Source organism: Cornus florida, unplaced genomic scaffold (assembly GCF_030987335.1).
Source record: "Cornus florida cultivar Cherokee Brave unplaced genomic scaffold, ASM3098733v1 CherokeeBrave_3.0.0_Hap2_Chr10, whole genome shotgun sequence".
Taxonomy (NCBI): Eukaryota; Viridiplantae; Streptophyta; class Magnoliopsida; order Cornales; family Cornaceae; genus Cornus; species Cornus florida.
In genome coordinates, this window is record NW_026775580.1 from 15,693,628 (window position 1) to 15,710,683 (window position 17,056).

The window sequence follows — 17,056 nt, forward strand, 5'->3', positions numbered from 1 at the left end:
TCCACGAAATACGTATCTTTACTTTATAGAAAAGTACGCTGGTTGTTCACTGTGTCCGTAGGGGCATGGATACAAAGTTTCTTTGGAAAAATTCTTTGTTCTTGGGATGTTTTTCATAAATATTGTAATGACCCAGTCATTTTCCTTCCTTTCCTTTTTCCTCAAATTTCACGGATATTTTTTTTCCATTCAACTTTTTCTTTTCTGAGTTTGGTTTCTTGTCACTTAATGTCATCTTGAGTACTCGGGAATGGTTTTCGAGACTCTTTCTTTTGGATTGACAACTTCCTTTAAAAAATACTATTTAATTTTTGTCTTCCCGTTTGTCACTTTGTTGGCACAACCGAACTTTTCGTGTTCGAATTTGATTCCGGTTTTGCATGCATCCATGATATTCAAATTCCATGCTATATGTATTTTTACTTTCGTAGAAAAGCATGTTAGTGGTGTACCTTCTTCCTTAGGGGTATGGATGCACACTTCCTTGGAATTTTTCTTTCTTTTGGGGTTTTTGTGTAATTACCGTAAGTAATTATTTTTCTCTTAGGGACCATTTTGTAATTTAATTTGAAAGATATTTTCAAAAAAGACTTTTTTGTAATTCTTTGAAAGTATGACAAGTGTCACACTCTCATGGAGCCACTTGTTGGCATTAGGGTGGAGTCACTTGGAAGCATCATCTTGTGACATTTGGAGGGTGGAGATTCACCCACTTGTTAGCCTAGGATTGGTGCACTTGTTGGCTTGGATGGTTGACAAGTGTAGACTTAAGATTAAGCCTAGGAAGGAGCCATTGATTTGTGACAAGTGTAGGCTCACAAATTAGTCTTGCATTGTGTGTGTGTGTGAGGTAGTGCAAGAGTACATAGTGAGTGGACGATTACTAGATCCTCCACTCACCTCTTTTCACTTTCATCTTTTTCATTTCTTTGTTCTTCAAAACCCTATCCTAGCCACCATTGGAGAAAAGCTTGGTTAATAGCTTATTTCTTCATTTTGGCCTCCTTCCACTCACCTTAGACCATTAACCTTAGGAGACAAAAGTTTCCTCTCACTCTCCTCTTCAAAACCTTTATTTGTTTTCCATTTTTAAGCTTGGTTGCTTGGGATTATAGAGATTCAATTCTCTATTGAGGTAGGGGGTGTTATAGTTTATTATCTAAGTGTTTTACTTGCTTTTGTATGAAATATAAGCTGTATGTATGTCTTTTGTTAATTTAAGAAATTAATGATGTATCATAACTTGCATATAACTCACTTTACACTTGGTATATGGCATGGTCGTGACTTGATCTTTGTTATATATTAAATTTGAATGATTTAAATGAATTTTCAAATCTAGAGATTTAACGAATTTAATTTGATTTGAATTCTACTTAATTATATTTTGCTTGTATTCCATTTTAGATTTGATACATGGGATGACCATGAGTTAGTGCTTGTTATATATTAATTTGGGATCATTTGAATAACTTTTGAAATCTAGAAGTTTAATTAATTTAAATTAATTAAATTTTACATGATGATATCTTACTCATTTCGTACTTTTGATTTGATATATGTAATGACTATGCTATATTGTTTAACATATATTAATTTGAGGTTATTTGGAATTGATTTGAAATCTAGAGAATTTAATCATTTTTGTTTAATTAAATTCTATCTAATTGTTCCATGTATTTAATTATATTTTAGAAGTTGTTCTATGTATAAATCATGGATTTAGACTTGTTGTGTTTTTACTTGATTATGTTTTTAGCATTGAATAACATGGTTGTTATGTTTATATTCATGAGAACATGTTTCTAATATTGAATATATTGTTGACTTGTGAATTCATAGTATTATGAATATGGAATGCTTATTGTGCACTAGTAGAAGTTAAATTGCTAACTTGTTGCTATGTAGTAGTAATATGAGATTCTTGCGAATCATTGATAGTATTAGCTTTGTAAATTTATTGCTACAATGTTGTAGAATTAGTGTTTAAAGTTTACCATGGAGGCATGATTTAAATTGTTAAGTAAATGATATTATATTGTACATTGTATCATGGTAAAGACTTGACATTATATATGTCATTTTAGAATTGAAACTCTAAGACATGGATTGTGTGGTTTCAACTTACTTGTGCATGGAAGGTGGTTTCATGCATTATATAAATTATATATAAGTTGTGAACTTATTTATTTATTTTGGATTCTTTTAGGACATTGTTACATGTGACATAGCTAGAGTTTGGCTTTAGTACGGGAGATAGAGAGTTCCCTAAATTATAATGCGCACTTAGGGTGGTATTCCCAGCTGGTTAATGCCTGGTTTAACTATAGGTCTCGGCTTTATCTGAGATTTGATGTCCAAGTCTTCCACTACTTGATTTCGCATTCAATTCTAAGTTAACAACCAATGTTTAATTGTGACTTGTGGTTTTGGTTATTAGCGATTTAATGTTGTTAAGTACATTTGTGCATTATGATTTGTAAAGAATCATCGCATGTTTTTTATGTTGTTAAGTACATTTGTGCATTATGATTTGTAAGGAATCATCGCATGTTTTTAATGTTGTTAAGTACATTTATGCATTATGATTTGTAAGAAATTTTTGCATGTCCTTGATGTTGTTAAGTACATTTATGTTAAAATATTCAAATATAGCTTAGGAATGATCCTATAGATTCATTTCGAACATAGACGTTAGGTGGTATGACCCACTTTTGTCGTTTTCATATTTTAGATTTCAAATTGATGGTTTTGAGAATCTATGTCTTGATGCATTGTATTAGAAATTCTAATTATGCTAAATTGTTATATTTAGTTGTTTTTTGTACTTTAGATTTCAAGTTGATAACTTTGAGAATCTATGTCTTGATGCATTGTATTAGAAATTCTAATTATGTTAAATGGTTATATTTAGTTGTTTTTGCACTTTAGATTTCAAGTTGATAACTCAGAGAATCTATGTCCTGTTACTTTGTATAGTATGCTTCTATATTGTTTGAATTGCATGAATGATGTGAATTATGCTAGAAATGTTCTAAGGTAACTTAAGATGCTCCCTGAGTCTCACTTTTAACATAGACGTTAGGTAGCATGTCCCTTTTGGATTGTTTCATGTTAATGTAAAAATCTATAAAAAGTTGAGTCTATGCATACTCATTCCTTACGAGTAAACTTGTTTACTCACCCCAAAGTTACCGGGTGATTTGTCAGGTATGGATGCCTTGGTTTGGGATGCACAATATCCCTGGATCGCTTCGATGAATTGAAGTTCCTTGAGTGTATTCATGTTCATGACTCTTGTAAATGTTGGCTTGAAATGCCACTTGTAGTCTTATTTGTCAAGATGTATATATTTTATTCTAAACATGTAATGTGTGTATGAGCACACCTTTTAGAATGTATTTGACATGTATGAGATGAGGTCGGAGGACAATGACATGTGTTTTATACCCTATGTAACTTTTGAACTCAAGAAATATTATGAAAATATTGAAAATTGCCAAGTTATTGCTTCACCATGTTTGCATCGGATGTGGGAATTCCATTTTCATTCTTTCATAGGGTCTCATTAATCATGTATGAAGTATGACCAAGGGCCAAACGGTCATTTGACTTCATTTTATAATTTTGGTTTTTAAAATTTTCATTTCAAGTTCATCTTCGCCTTTTTGGCTGTCGGGGGGTCAAATTTTGCATCGGTCGTTTTCGGGAGCCGCAGACCATTCCCCGCACTCAAAATCACTTATTACATTTGCGTGCATATTCGTTTCAACTTAGAAAGGCATTTAGGGTCAAATGCATACTTGGTGCAAAGTTGCATTTTCACCGTTTTGAGCCTAATTTGATCTAGGGGCATTCTAGACATTTCAAAGTGAGTTTTTTTTGTTTCCGTCTGCGTTGTCAAGTAGAAAACAAGATTTTGGGAGGGGGTTCTTCTTTGTGTTTTTCTTAAAAAGGCCCAAAAAGTCCTCAAAATCACATTTCAAACTCAAAAAGCTGTTAAGCTTGTCTGCAAGATGAACGCTCGTCCATGGGGGACGAGCGCTCGTAGATAGGGCAGTAGGAGTTGCCCTGGGCGTGCTCTATATGAGCGCTCGTCGCCCTTGTACGAGCGCTTGACCATCCTTTTTCAGCACTGCACCTCCGACTTCAAATCATCATATCTCCTTCGTTTTAACTCTGAATTGGTCCGTTCTTGAGTCTAAATTGACTGAGTCGAAATAAGCTTTCCAATGGTACCAATTACAGCTTCGGATTCCATTTGTACCTCAAGATATTCAAGTTTTAGTGAAGTGGTGTTTGGATTTGGTTCGAACCGGGATTAGGTTTCTCTTCCTTCGACTTCAAGACTTGATATCTTTGCCGTCCAGACTCCAAATCAAGTGATTCTTGAGTCCATCTTTGTTAATTTTCTTTGTCTTTCCAATGGTATGCACGGTGGCATCCATTTCAATTTGAAATGACCATTTTACCTTTGGTTCATTTCTCATTAGGTTTGACATTCTTACTTCATTGCTTGACTCATTTGAGTTCCATGGCTTCATGAGGAGCCATTTTGGTGCCTTGGGGATGACGTACATCTCTAAAGGTTATTTTAGACATTTCGATTCCGCATTTTGGATCCGTCATCGGGTTACCTTTCGGTTATCGCTGACGCACCGGGTTTATAAAACTTGGGCCGTCACAAATATCTTTTAAAGATATTTTATTTCGAAGGTTTTTAAGAAAGTATCTTTTGAAGGATATTCTCTTTTTGGGTCATTTGTGCAGTTATCCTTTTTTTGTATGGGCCATTGTGCAATTAATGAAAGTTAATGCCAAGTGTCCTGTTTTGAGCCTGGATCCTCGAATGAGATTCATTTTCACTTTTTATCGAGTCACGTACTCTTAGAATTGCCTTCCGGTCATTTTTCCCAGTTTTAGGATTTTTGACTCCGATTGCCGCCGAACTTGATAGGGGCATATCTTTCTGCTCGAGACTCGATTTTCGACGCTGTTTCTACCGTTGTTCATTTTTTTTTTTTCATTTCGGTTCTTTTTCATTCACGGTGCTTTTCCGTTTGAGCCCGTCTGGACAAATTTCACTTTTCGAGGCCGCGCGAGACCTGTTCGGGGCACTTTTTGAGAATTTTATAAATAGGGGGTAGGAGAGAGAAAACATCAGATTTTTCTTCCTCTCTCATGGCTGCCGGCCATTTTAGCTCCCTTTGGGCTGCTACCTTCTCTCTTCCTTTTGGACTCTTCCCCTTTGATTTTTCCCTCGCCAATGAAGGCTTTATCATCGGCCTTAATAAGGCCTTCATTTCCTTTCTTTTAGAATCCGATTTTGACCATTTTTGAGTTCGGGTTCGGATTTTGGTGTTGCCGCAAGAGGGTTTGTTGTTCTTAAAGAGTGCTCAAATGCGATGCATTTTAGTTCCTAAATTAGGGTATTTTAGTCCACATCTATCTTACTTTCCCGTTTTAGTTTTAATTTGTGTTTTTGTCTATTTCAGGTTAATAAGGTTCAAACAGGCTAAAAAGAAGCTTGTATTTACATGAAATTGAACCAATTGTATAGGGTTCCAAGAAGTTATTCCAATTCTAGATATACAATTAGGTAAATTTTCTCTCTCTAGATTAGGGTTTTTGGAGACCAAAGCAAGATGAAGAATATGGTGCCTACATTGAAGAAAGCCCTTGAGGGTTGGATGACAACAACCATGAGTGGCTAAATCCTTCTCTTGGGGCTAGAGATAGCCCCTAGGCTTGCCTCCTAAACTTTAGTACTTTGTAATTTTTAGGGATTTTAGTTGTAATTGATGTTTTGACCTATGATTATATAGATCTTATGTTTTTACATGATTTGTATGGATTAATTCTTCCAATTGATCTTTTATTTTTATTCATATGTCTATGTATGCTTGAATGAATGGTCATGTGTTTACACTAGATTGTATGAGGTTAATGCATATCTATGTGTGTTAGAATTGTAGATCTAGTGATGGTCAAGACATAGTACTTAATTGACTACTCTTGTGGTTTGTTTGATAGATAATGCTTATTTGTTGATGGATTGTACTACCTCCTTAGTTTAATTAATTTAATTTCCTTGTCATTAGTATAATTGTAGTGTAGTTGCTTCAAATTCCTAGATAGGTAGACAATCCATTCTTGTTGTTTGATAATCCATGCTTATGAGTGCAAGTAGTACATTTCTCTAGATCTTAGTGTGTGCATTAATTGTGGGTTTATTGAATGGTTAATGGTTTAATTTGATAGATTGTGTTATTCACTAGATTGATTAGACAATATATGCTTATTTTGCCATCCATGCTTAGTATTTCAAATAATGACACACACTTGATTTATAATATGAAATCCCCCTAAATTGGCAAATGTTAAATGTTTAGTAAGGTGAAGCTTAGTGGTAAACTCTATGCCCCAAGACTTCTCTCTCATTCTCTATACCTTAATCTTTGGATTGTCTTTAATTTGCATATTTTTAATTGAATCATTAGCTTAATTCAACCAACCAAATCTCTCTTTGGTCATTCGACCTACTAACCCAAATTTGATTCCGTAGTACCTTGCAAATCCCTTTCGATGATCCCTACTCACTCTTGCTACGTTAGTAGTAGTAGTGGTAGTGGTTTTCATAAATTTAAATTTGACCAAAAAGGCTTATAACTTGAACCACAAATCACACATTTTGGCAAAGCATAGCGGCAAGCGCTCCGTCAAATTTTGGCATCGTTGCCGGGGATTAGCAGCGCCATATTAGGAATTGAATAGGAATTAATACTCTTTTGATCCTTGCTCATAATTTCAACAAGTCCTACAACTATAAACTCCAAGAAACTGGAGTATTATAAACCAAATCCAATATAAGAGGCCAATATTTCCCAACCTTGATAGCAAAAGGACACTCATAGAATAATCAATAGTCTCCAACCCACCCTTTACAAATAACATCAACATTACCAAGTGGCCTAACGGTACTATGCTCATACTTCCCAAAAGGAGGTCAGGGCTCGAACCTCAGTGGAGGCATTCACGTGCTAGTACCAACTAAGAGAGACAAATAAATAAATAAAATAAAATATTCAACATTAATTAATCTTTTCTTTAAATTCACTAAAGTTGGGAAGTTTTGCAGAGGAAGACTGCAACATAAATAGTGATGAATTTTTCCTCTAGATTTAATCTTCTACAAAGCTTTCCAAATATTGGGTTCGAGTGCAGTATTGGATGGATTGTTCTAGTGCAAGCTGGGATTTGCCAAGAAAAGATAATAAAAAATCAATGACTAGAGCTTAATTTTCCCTAATATACTTTTACAAAAGTCAAACACCAAAAAATATTTTCAACGCCTTTACCAACAAAAAATTTAATTGAAAAATATTTTACAAGAAAAATATTTTACGTCAAAACAAACAGAGCTTTAATGCAAGTTTTTCAGAAATTTGAAAAGAAATTTTTTTTTAAATGTCTCAGAGGAATCGTTCCATTAAGATTTTCATTTTGCTGTTGTTGCAGTGAAAATAAAGAACTGAAAAGAAAATTTGATTCTTATGTTTATGTCTCAAATCAATTTCCAGAGTGGTTCAAATCCCCAAACAAACATGTGGGGTGTCAATTTCTTGTTTGGATAAAAATTATATAAATAAACAAATAAATTTTATTCTTACATTTATGTCCCTAAATTCAGTTTAGTCTTTGTTAGCAAGTAATACTGCGGTGTTTTAACACATGCGTATTGAATACTAGGTATCACCAAGTCACACAAAAGCACCAGAATAATTAGAAAGTCCAAATAATTTGAATTCGATATATCCTACAAGAAGCACCACAAACTATATTTTATTCACAAGACCTCCAAACTAACTTAAAATTCAAACATATAAAATAAGTTGAATACTCATGAGATAGTTCGTGCCTAATCAGCAAATGCCAGTTTTTGCTCCAATCTGAACTTCATACTTCGATCACTTCAAATGACGTTAGATTTTTTCTCAAAACTTGGTCAACCCATTCGTTAATTTTTGGACATATCAAGTTCACATTTCGGACTGCTCAAAAGGGACACGAACAAAGAGTCGGCCATGCAGGCTAACGACCGCAGACGTCTGAAGCGGATCAATTCTGGCTGGTAGGCTCACTACCTGAAAACCACATTATGTATTAATCCAAATAAATTTTACACTTTTCACACAATACATCTATATTATACACACTGCACACACACGAGTTAAATTTCATTACAAACATTGAATTAGTAACATTTTTGCAGAAAACCCCTTGAACTAATCAAAATTCCCCTTGCCATCGGGAAACGTTGTCCCAAACACATGACATACGATTTCTCCCTATCACCCAACTAAAAAGAGAACTAATAATAACATAGTAAAAATATAAAAATAAGAAAAATGAGAGAATTATGTAAAGACTTGAATGAGATGAATCACTAATTCATAATTCTAGTATTGATAAATAAAAAGAGCACATGCTCATATTACAAGAAAGGAAATTAAATCAAACCTAAATTAATTCATAGCATATTCGTGGCTACCAAATCTCTCTGCTAATATGACAAGTCATTCTATAAATCGTAGTTATCATATCTGCTAACACTCTCACAAAGTGCAAATCTGACTAGCGATGATTCTCTCTAATGAGGTTCAGATCAACAAATCAAAAATGTCTCCTCAGACCGTAAACAACCAACAATGTCTCCTCAGACCCTTTCCCTTTACAACAATGTTTAAAACATGTAGATGGAAGAATTAACAATATCTCCTCAGACCATTCCCCTTTATACATATGTTTAAACAATGTAGATGAAAGAATCAACAATGCCTACTCTAACCATAAAAAAGAAACAACCGTCTCCTCAGACCATAAAAGACAATAACTATGTCTCCTGATACCATAAAAAAGAAACAATTATGTCTCCTCGGACCGTTTCTGAAAAAGTGTTGCCAAACTCGCAATGTCCTCATTGAGTCGGACCACCCTGCCAACCCGACACCTCCCAAAGTCGCCTTTAGACCATTCCCGAATGGGTGACACCGAACTCGCAATGCCCTCATTGCAGTCGGACCAACCTGACTCTGATACTAAGTAAAAATATAAAAAGAAGAAAAATGGGATAATTGTGTAAAGACTTGAATGAGATACATCACTCATTCACAATTCTAGTATTTATAGATAAAAAGAGCACATGCTCATATTACAAGAAAGGAAATTAAATCAAATCTAAATCAAATCACATCATATTCTATGCCATGATTCGTCGCTATCAAATCTATGCTAATATGGTAAGTCATTCTATAAATCGTGGTTATTATATCTGCTAACAAACATATTTCAAGGCCCCAATGGAAGATTCCTCCCTTTCAAAAGACTTTCTATTCCGCTTCATCCAAATGCACCACCAAACGCAAAAAGGGGTCGGCCTCCAAAGGTCAGGTGTGGGCCCCAATCCTACAACCTCTCCACGCATCAAACAACTCCCTCGTAAACCGAGGCATAACCCATTGAGCGCTGAACAAACCAAAAATAAGGCTCCAACAATCGTGAGCCATGGGGCAATGCAAAAGAAGGTGATCCACGAACTCTCCATCCTTTTTACACAAACAACACCAATTGCCTGTAATCTATTTTCTCTTTCTTAGATTGTCAATGGTCAAAATTTTGCCCCACATTGCCATCCACACAAAAAATGCCTCTCTGAAAGGAACCTTAAATCGCCACACTATCTTCTATAGGAAGATAGAACCATGAACCCCAAAAAGACGGAGGAACAAGAAACGGACCTTGAACCTCCCCTGAGGAGAAGGCACCCAAAATAAGGAATCAAAGCCTCTACCATCCACCTTCTGTCTATACAAAAGATCTAGCAGGCCAGAAACATCGTCCAACTCGTACTCCTAAAGAGCTCGTTGCACGAACAGCTACCGTTATTAAGCCAATAACAGTCGACCACCATGGCATGTCTATCTACGGCAATCCTAAAAAGTCTGGGAAACAAACAAGGCAGCAGGCGATCCCCGCGCCATAAATCCTCCCGAAATCAAACATCCCTGCCCTCCCGAACTCTGAATCTAATGTGTTTAGAAAACTCACCCCAGCCATTCCGAATAGACTTCCACACTCCAACACCAGCAGCAGATCTAATTGGACCAGAGGACTACCCCCTGTCTCCTCCCCAAAGCGGCACAAGATCACTCTCCTCCAAAGACAATGTCGTTCGCTACTGAATCTCCACAACCACTTCCCAAGGAGAGCCTTATTGAAAGGGATGAGCCTCCTAATGCCAAGACCACTCAACTAAAGAGGCGTGCAGACTTGCTCCCAACGAATAAGATGATACTTCAACTCCTACCCCTGCCCACCCCACATCCGTTGAAGAGTCTCAATCCTTCCAACAACAGAGGTTGGAATCTGGAATATTGAAAGAAAGTAAGTTGGAAGGCTCGACAACATATTCTTCATGAGAATAACCTTCCCGCCCTTCAACAGATACTACTTCTTCCACCCAGCTAATCTTCTCTCAAGCCGTTCAATCATCGAATCCCAACCTCCCACCCTCCTCGACGAAGCGCCTAAAGGCAAACACAGATAAGAAACAGGGAAGGTCGTCCCACACCCAAGTACCACAACAAGATAAGCAACATCCTGAACCTCTCCCACAGGAACGAGCACTCTCTTACCCATATTGGCTTTCAAACCTAAGACTGCCTGAAAGCAAACCAAAACACACCTCAGATAGGACACGGACAATCCACATCACAAAAGACTAGTCCATCTTCAGCAAACAACAAATGGGTAATCTCCATATGCTGGGAGAGTCTGAACCCACCTTGAAACCCCAAATAAATCCCAGTGCCTCTGCCCTCCTCATCAACCTACTAAGGGCCTCCATAACAATAAATCCCCGTCTCAAGCCTCAAGAGCTTCCAAAAAAATCGGAGGGAAAACCATTCACCAACGCAGAAAATCTAACAGAGGATATATAAGCCTCAATCCATCTCCTCCACTTCTCACCAAAGCCCAACTTCACCAACAGATACAACAGGAACCTCCAATTAACATGATCATAAGCTTTGTCAATATCCAACTTATACGGAACTCCAGGAACACCACTAATCAACCTGGAATCCACACATTCGCTGGCCATAAGAGCGAAGTCAATAATTTGCCTGCCAACAACAAAAGCATTCTGGGACTCTGATATGATACCATCAAAACTTCCCTCAATCTCAATGCAAGGACTTTAGTAATAAGCTTATAAATACACCCGAGTAAACTAACTGCTCTAAAATCCTTGACATTGGAAGCTCCACCCTTCTTAAAAATAAGGGCAATGAAAGATGCACTCAGCGACTGTTCAAACCTCCCATTAAAATGAAACTCATGGAAAGTGCTCATCACGTCATTTCATCCCAGCTTTCCTACAAGAACCTCGTAGTAAAACCATCCGGACCCGAAGCTTTGTCTCCATTACAGATCTTCAACGCCTTCAACACTTCCTCCTCAGAAAAAGGAATCTCGAGCCCATCCCTGTCCAATGCTGAAATAGAGCTAAAATGTCAACCATTAAGGCGAGGTCTCGAACTTGAAGGCTCCGAGTAGAGCCTATGATAAAATGAAACAATCCCCCTACACAACTCCGACCCGTCCACTCAGATCCTCCCGATGTAGTTACCCCTCCTGTGTGCATTAGCAAGCCTATGAAAGAACTTCATATTGCGGTCTCCCTCTTTAAGGCACAAAACCCGAGATTTCTATCGCCACAAAATCTCCTCCAAAACAACGATCTCTGCAATTTCCACCTGATAAATTGCTCTCCTAACCTGTTGAGTCTCCAAAATACCACCCACCCCTTCCAACTAGTCAATCTCAGCGATATCAGCAAGAGCCCTATTATTCCTCCATTCAGGGTTCCCAAACAACTTATTCCATTTTTTTAGTTCCACCTTTAGGAGGCAAAGCTTCCTACCAAAACACAACTCGAAGTACCCACCACCGTGGCCTCCCACCAAAGCCGAACATTCCCTTGAAAATCTTCAGCTCTGAGCCACATATTCTTGAATCTGAAAGGAGTGCTACGAGATCTCAAACCCCCACAATCCAAGACCAACGAAATATGATCAGAAGTCACCGTAGCCAAAGCCGACTAAACAACATCCAGAAATTTCTCCTCCTAATCCCCAAAGATCACAAATACATCCAGTAGGCTGGACCAAGCAAAGGCAACACCCTCCAATGGTAAGTCAAAAAGATGATGTCCATCGATGAACTCATAAAACTGCATCATAGCCAATAATGACCATCTACCAGCTGTAAATCTCTCAAATGGGGACCTAACCACATTAAATCCCCTCCCGCGCACCAAAGAAGAGACCACAACCCCATCACATCACTGAGCTCCTCCCACAACACAATTCTCTCCCCATCATCCACCGAACCATAAACCCCAAAGAAGGCCCAGTAAAGCCGTCCTCCTCCAACACGAATGCACATGAAATAGAGAACATCCCTCTCTAGGTGTCCACCCTTGACAGCCACCTCCTATCCCACATAACGAGAATACCTGCGGAAGACCTTGAAGCGTTCAACGCCTCCCACTCGACAAACTTGCTCCCCCAAAGGCTCCTAACCACCCTATCCGACATGGAACCAACCTTCATTTCTTGGATGCAAACCACATGAGCTCCCCAATTTCTCACTACTGCCAACTTCACAACCTTCCTCTTATTTGGATCATTTTGACCACGGACATTCTAATAAATGAGTCATAGCTTCATGAGGAAACAATATCAAGCTCCTCCCCTTTACCCAACTCTCTCAACCCCAACCCCATTGCCGCCGCCCACCCCCCACCCCCCCCCCCCCCCCCCTTCCCTTCCCTTCCCTTCTGTCTCTCACCACCCCATCCTTCCCTTCATAATGAACATAAGATGGAAGATTTCTCACCTCCCTCTCCCCTTTCCAAAGAGGGGTGTTCCTCTTCCTTCTGCCCTCCCTTCCAAACTTATTTTTCATCACCCCTTCTTTTCCCTCCACTGTTGCATGGAGAATCGACAGGGCCTGTTCATTGTTACCATCAAAGGAAACACCCAACAATTCACCAGTGACGCCAATATTCTCCTTAACCCACTCCTTCCAATGTCAAGGAAAAGGAGCCTATCAGCATCTCTCTCCATACCTTCCGGTCTCACTACTGCTAGAGGATCCACCACCCCCAAAATTTGGATGCCCCTCTTCTGCCCACACAATCAGATCAAGAGGGCCAGCCTGCTGATCCCTCACCCCAAGCCTTTCGCCACCCTCCTCATCAACACACGACAACCAATCAATAACACTATCCACCCCATCTTTCGTTTTGTCAGGCAATGTGTCCAGAACAGTGGTATGCATATCATTAATCCTATGTTTTTTCAGTTCTTGAACCAACAAAGAAGCAGACTCATTGCTGAGAATGATACGAATATCCTTGCCAACACAAATAGTCATCCACTCACAAAGAACAGACAAGGCATCCAACTGCGGTCTCATCACGACGTCTCTGTATATATGTTTTGGTTAATCAATCTTCAAGTATTCAATTAATCTCCATGCTTTAGGACTCAATATAACAAGGTATTCTGTGACCTCGATTGTGATTGAAAAATAAAGCTGTCAATCTCTCTCACAATTTTGTAATGTCTCTTATGTTTCTCTTATGTTTAGAGACAAAGTCAACTTTTAATAGTTTTAGAGTGACTAGAAATTGATTAGGAACGTTTTAGATGAGTTTTGGAAAGTTAAAAAAACTTTTTCAGATTTGGAAACGCATATTTTACCGACTCCCGAGGTCTGTACAATCGATTGATGTATCGGTTGATACCTTTAGGGTTTGCTTCAAAGGATCGAGCTTTTGGTTGAGCTAGTCTAGTGGAACTTTGAATATGGTTCCATCCGTCAAGCTCTTTTGCTAAACCTAACTCAACATAGCATAATTTCGGATGCTTCATTGAGGGATCAAACGGATTCGAAATTAGACATATAATATATCATTGGAAAACTTATCGGGGCTAGTTTCTATATACATAAAACTAATTACGAGATTCCAAGTACTGTATTTTTAATAATTTTGAACACACGGAGGTCAGTTTTCTTAACTTGAAATCCTTGTCAAAATCAACTTTTAGATTGGTCCTACCGAAAAAATTTAAAAAAAAAAAAAAAAAAAAAAAAAAAAAAAAAAAAACACTTTTAGATTGGTTTCAATGTTAACACAAAATCTAAGCTTTCTAAGGTGTTGTTTGATAAAATTCAAATTTAGTAGTAAAAATTTTAAGAGCTAAATTTTAAGTGCTGAAGTTTTTAAGGTGTAATTAAAAGTTTATGATTACTAAATTCTGTGGATTTTGTTATACCTTTTTTACCCTTTTTCTCTCTGTTAGAGGCGATTTTTGGGCGATTAGGGTTTCCTGGTGATTATTGATGCGATCATAGATTAGGGTTCATGGGAGGATCATTTCTTGATGTCGCAAATCTACCACGTCTCATTCTTAACGGCAAGGTTGAAAGCTTCCCAACTGCAGATGGTAGGACCTTCAAGGTGGATCATCATAGAACGGCCAGCCGAGAATCAGTCTTAAAATATTGCCTTGTTGGACGCTTCGATAGAGATGTGGGAAGCATTGACTCGATCGAGAAGTGGGCAGTGCAGACGTGGAAGACTGCGTGTAGAGTAAAGGTTTCAATCTTGCCTGACCGTCTTCTTCTGTTCAGACTACCGTAGGAGAAAGAGGCACAAGGAGTTCTCAGTTATGGCAAGAAGAATTGGGGCACTGCTTATTTGGCCATTAATGTATGGTATTTTGCAATCGGTTGCTCGGCGGTAAGACCAAGTGGAAGAAGACGACGAGTGGTGATGTACGGATTACCCCTTCATCTTCGATGTCAGATGTTGTTCGAAGCAATAGGGAATCTATGTGGTGGTTTTCGAGACGTGCAGGTGGATGATATGGTGGTAGGAGACAGACTTGTTCTTTTTGTTGCTGATGAAGGTTTGATCCCGGAATTCATTTACGTGGAAGATCAGAGAGTGGCCTTTAAAGTTGAATTGAGGGAGGAATTATTACCATCCATCCTTCCGAAAGCCTCCATCGATTCATATGTCAGATTCATACCACAGGATGGGTGCAAGGAGCCAAGAAATGGAAGACATCATCGTCCTTCTTCCCGGCCGGAGTTTCAGATCATTCTTGGTCCTCAAGGAAAGAGACGAGTGCACTTCAACACACCGTCCGCGAGTGGGGCAAAGGGAATTATAAGTAGTATGCATACGCGTACGAAGGTTATCCACACACATGGATAGGCTTGCGACAGGCTGGGACATGGCTATGACGGGCCTGTTTTGAATAATGGGCTTCATAGGCCCAAGCCTAATGGATCATTGGCTAGGCCTAGGCTTCAGGTCCCCCAAGGGATTAAAAGGAGGGTCCAAAGAGGGCCCAATAGATCCTTGTCCATCTCATTACAAAATGACAAGCCCGCCCCAAATGTTTTAGTGGAGCCATGTGATGAAAGATCAGCCCAAGCCCAGGCCATGCTCAGTCTATTTCACAGCATGCTACACACACGGATTTGTCATCTGCCAGTAGACATTGGTCCTTGTCTGAGAAAACGAGGTGGAGGAAGACGAGTGTAAGCATGACTGTCATTCATCCTCGAAGCTCTCTTTCTGCTCCTTCTTCTACTCCTTTTTGTGGGGTGTTGAGAAGTGGTGGTAGTGTGGAGGATGTTTGTGTTCAATAGAGGGATGTTTCTGGCCTATTGTTCCACGGTTTGATGGGTTAGTGACTAAGGCTGCAAAGGAAACGTCTGGAAGTGTAGGAAGCTCTGATGGAGTGACAGTCTGTGTGGGACGAGATCTCCAATTTAGATTGACCGACGAATTAGCTGTGGCCTTGCTTAAAGAGCTTCAGCTTTTTGTAGCTTTGAAAGGTCTAAATTGTTTGCCTTCCGAAGGTTCAAAGACGAACGATGTTCATAGTTCGACGACACTTGATCCGGGCGATTCTACTACAAATATGGATCTACAATGGATATGTATGTTAATGGTAACGAGAGTGGGGGGGAGGAGAATGGAGATTGGGCTTCCTTTTAGCAGGATTATTCCAATTATTTACTTCCATGGATGGAGACGGACCAATCTGTTATGGGAATAGTGGAACATTTGGCAATATTGCGACCCGGTAGTTTGGAGACGACTAATGATTTGGGCAAGGAATGGGTGGTAGAGAATATTGGTGTTACTAGTGAAGCGTTGGGTCTCTCTTCAGAGGGCAAAGATGATCAAGCCTTGTCCATTCTTCACGTAATTGTGGTAGGGAGAGATGTTGCAGAGAATATTTAAGGCACGAAAGAGGTCAAAAGTAGGAGACCTTTAACGTCTTGAAAAGGGGAGCAGGAGGTCAAGAACCTCATTTCTTATGTTAACTATGAAGGGAAGGATGGGGTGGCGAAGGAAAGGGGAAGGACCAGAAGTGGGAAATGGGGAGGAGGGGAGACGATTGTTTATGGTTCTTAATGAAGCTACGAATTATTATGTGAAACATTCATGGTCTAAATGATCCGGACAGAAGGAGGGTGGTCAAGGTAGCTGTGAGGAAGTGGAGTGCCCATGTTGTTTGCTTGCAAGAAACTAAGTTAGCCTCTATTTCTGACGGGGTGGTAAGGAGTCTTTGGGGAGGAAGGTTCGTGGAATGGGAAGCGTTAAACGCCTCAGGCACCTTTGATGGAATCCTATTTATGTGGGATCGAAGATGACTGTCAAGGATGAACATTTGGAAGGGAAATTACTCTTTGTCATGCGAGTTGCAATTTCAGATGGGTTTTTTCTGGGGTTTATGGGACAGTTATTGACAGTGAAAGACCTGCCTTTTGGGAAGAACTTTGCTACGTTAAGGGACTGTGGTCGTTGCCTTGGTGTCTAGGCGGGGATTTCAATTCTGTTAGATCTCCGTTTGAGAGGTCCACAGTGGGTAGGTGGTTCTCAGAAATGACCCAGTTTTCAGAG

General features: G+C 38.9%; 1 protein-coding gene across 4 annotated transcripts in view; it reads right to left on the reverse strand.

Moving 5' to 3' along the window:
• Window positions 1-7,760: 7,760 nt before the first annotated feature.
• LOC132278744 (AT-rich interactive domain-containing protein 6-like) overlaps window positions 7,761-17,056 on the reverse strand; it is a 58,394-nt gene continuing 49,098 nt past the window's right edge. For all 4 annotated transcript variants that reach the window (XM_059780614.1, XM_059780613.1, XM_059780612.1 and 1 more), the window contains one exon: window positions 7,761-8,144. In XM_059780614.1, coding sequence (XP_059636597.1) covers window positions 8,040-8,144 — 105 coding nt within the window. In that variant the 3' untranslated portion in view covers window positions 7,761-8,039. The remainder of the gene's footprint in view (window positions 8,145-17,056) is intronic.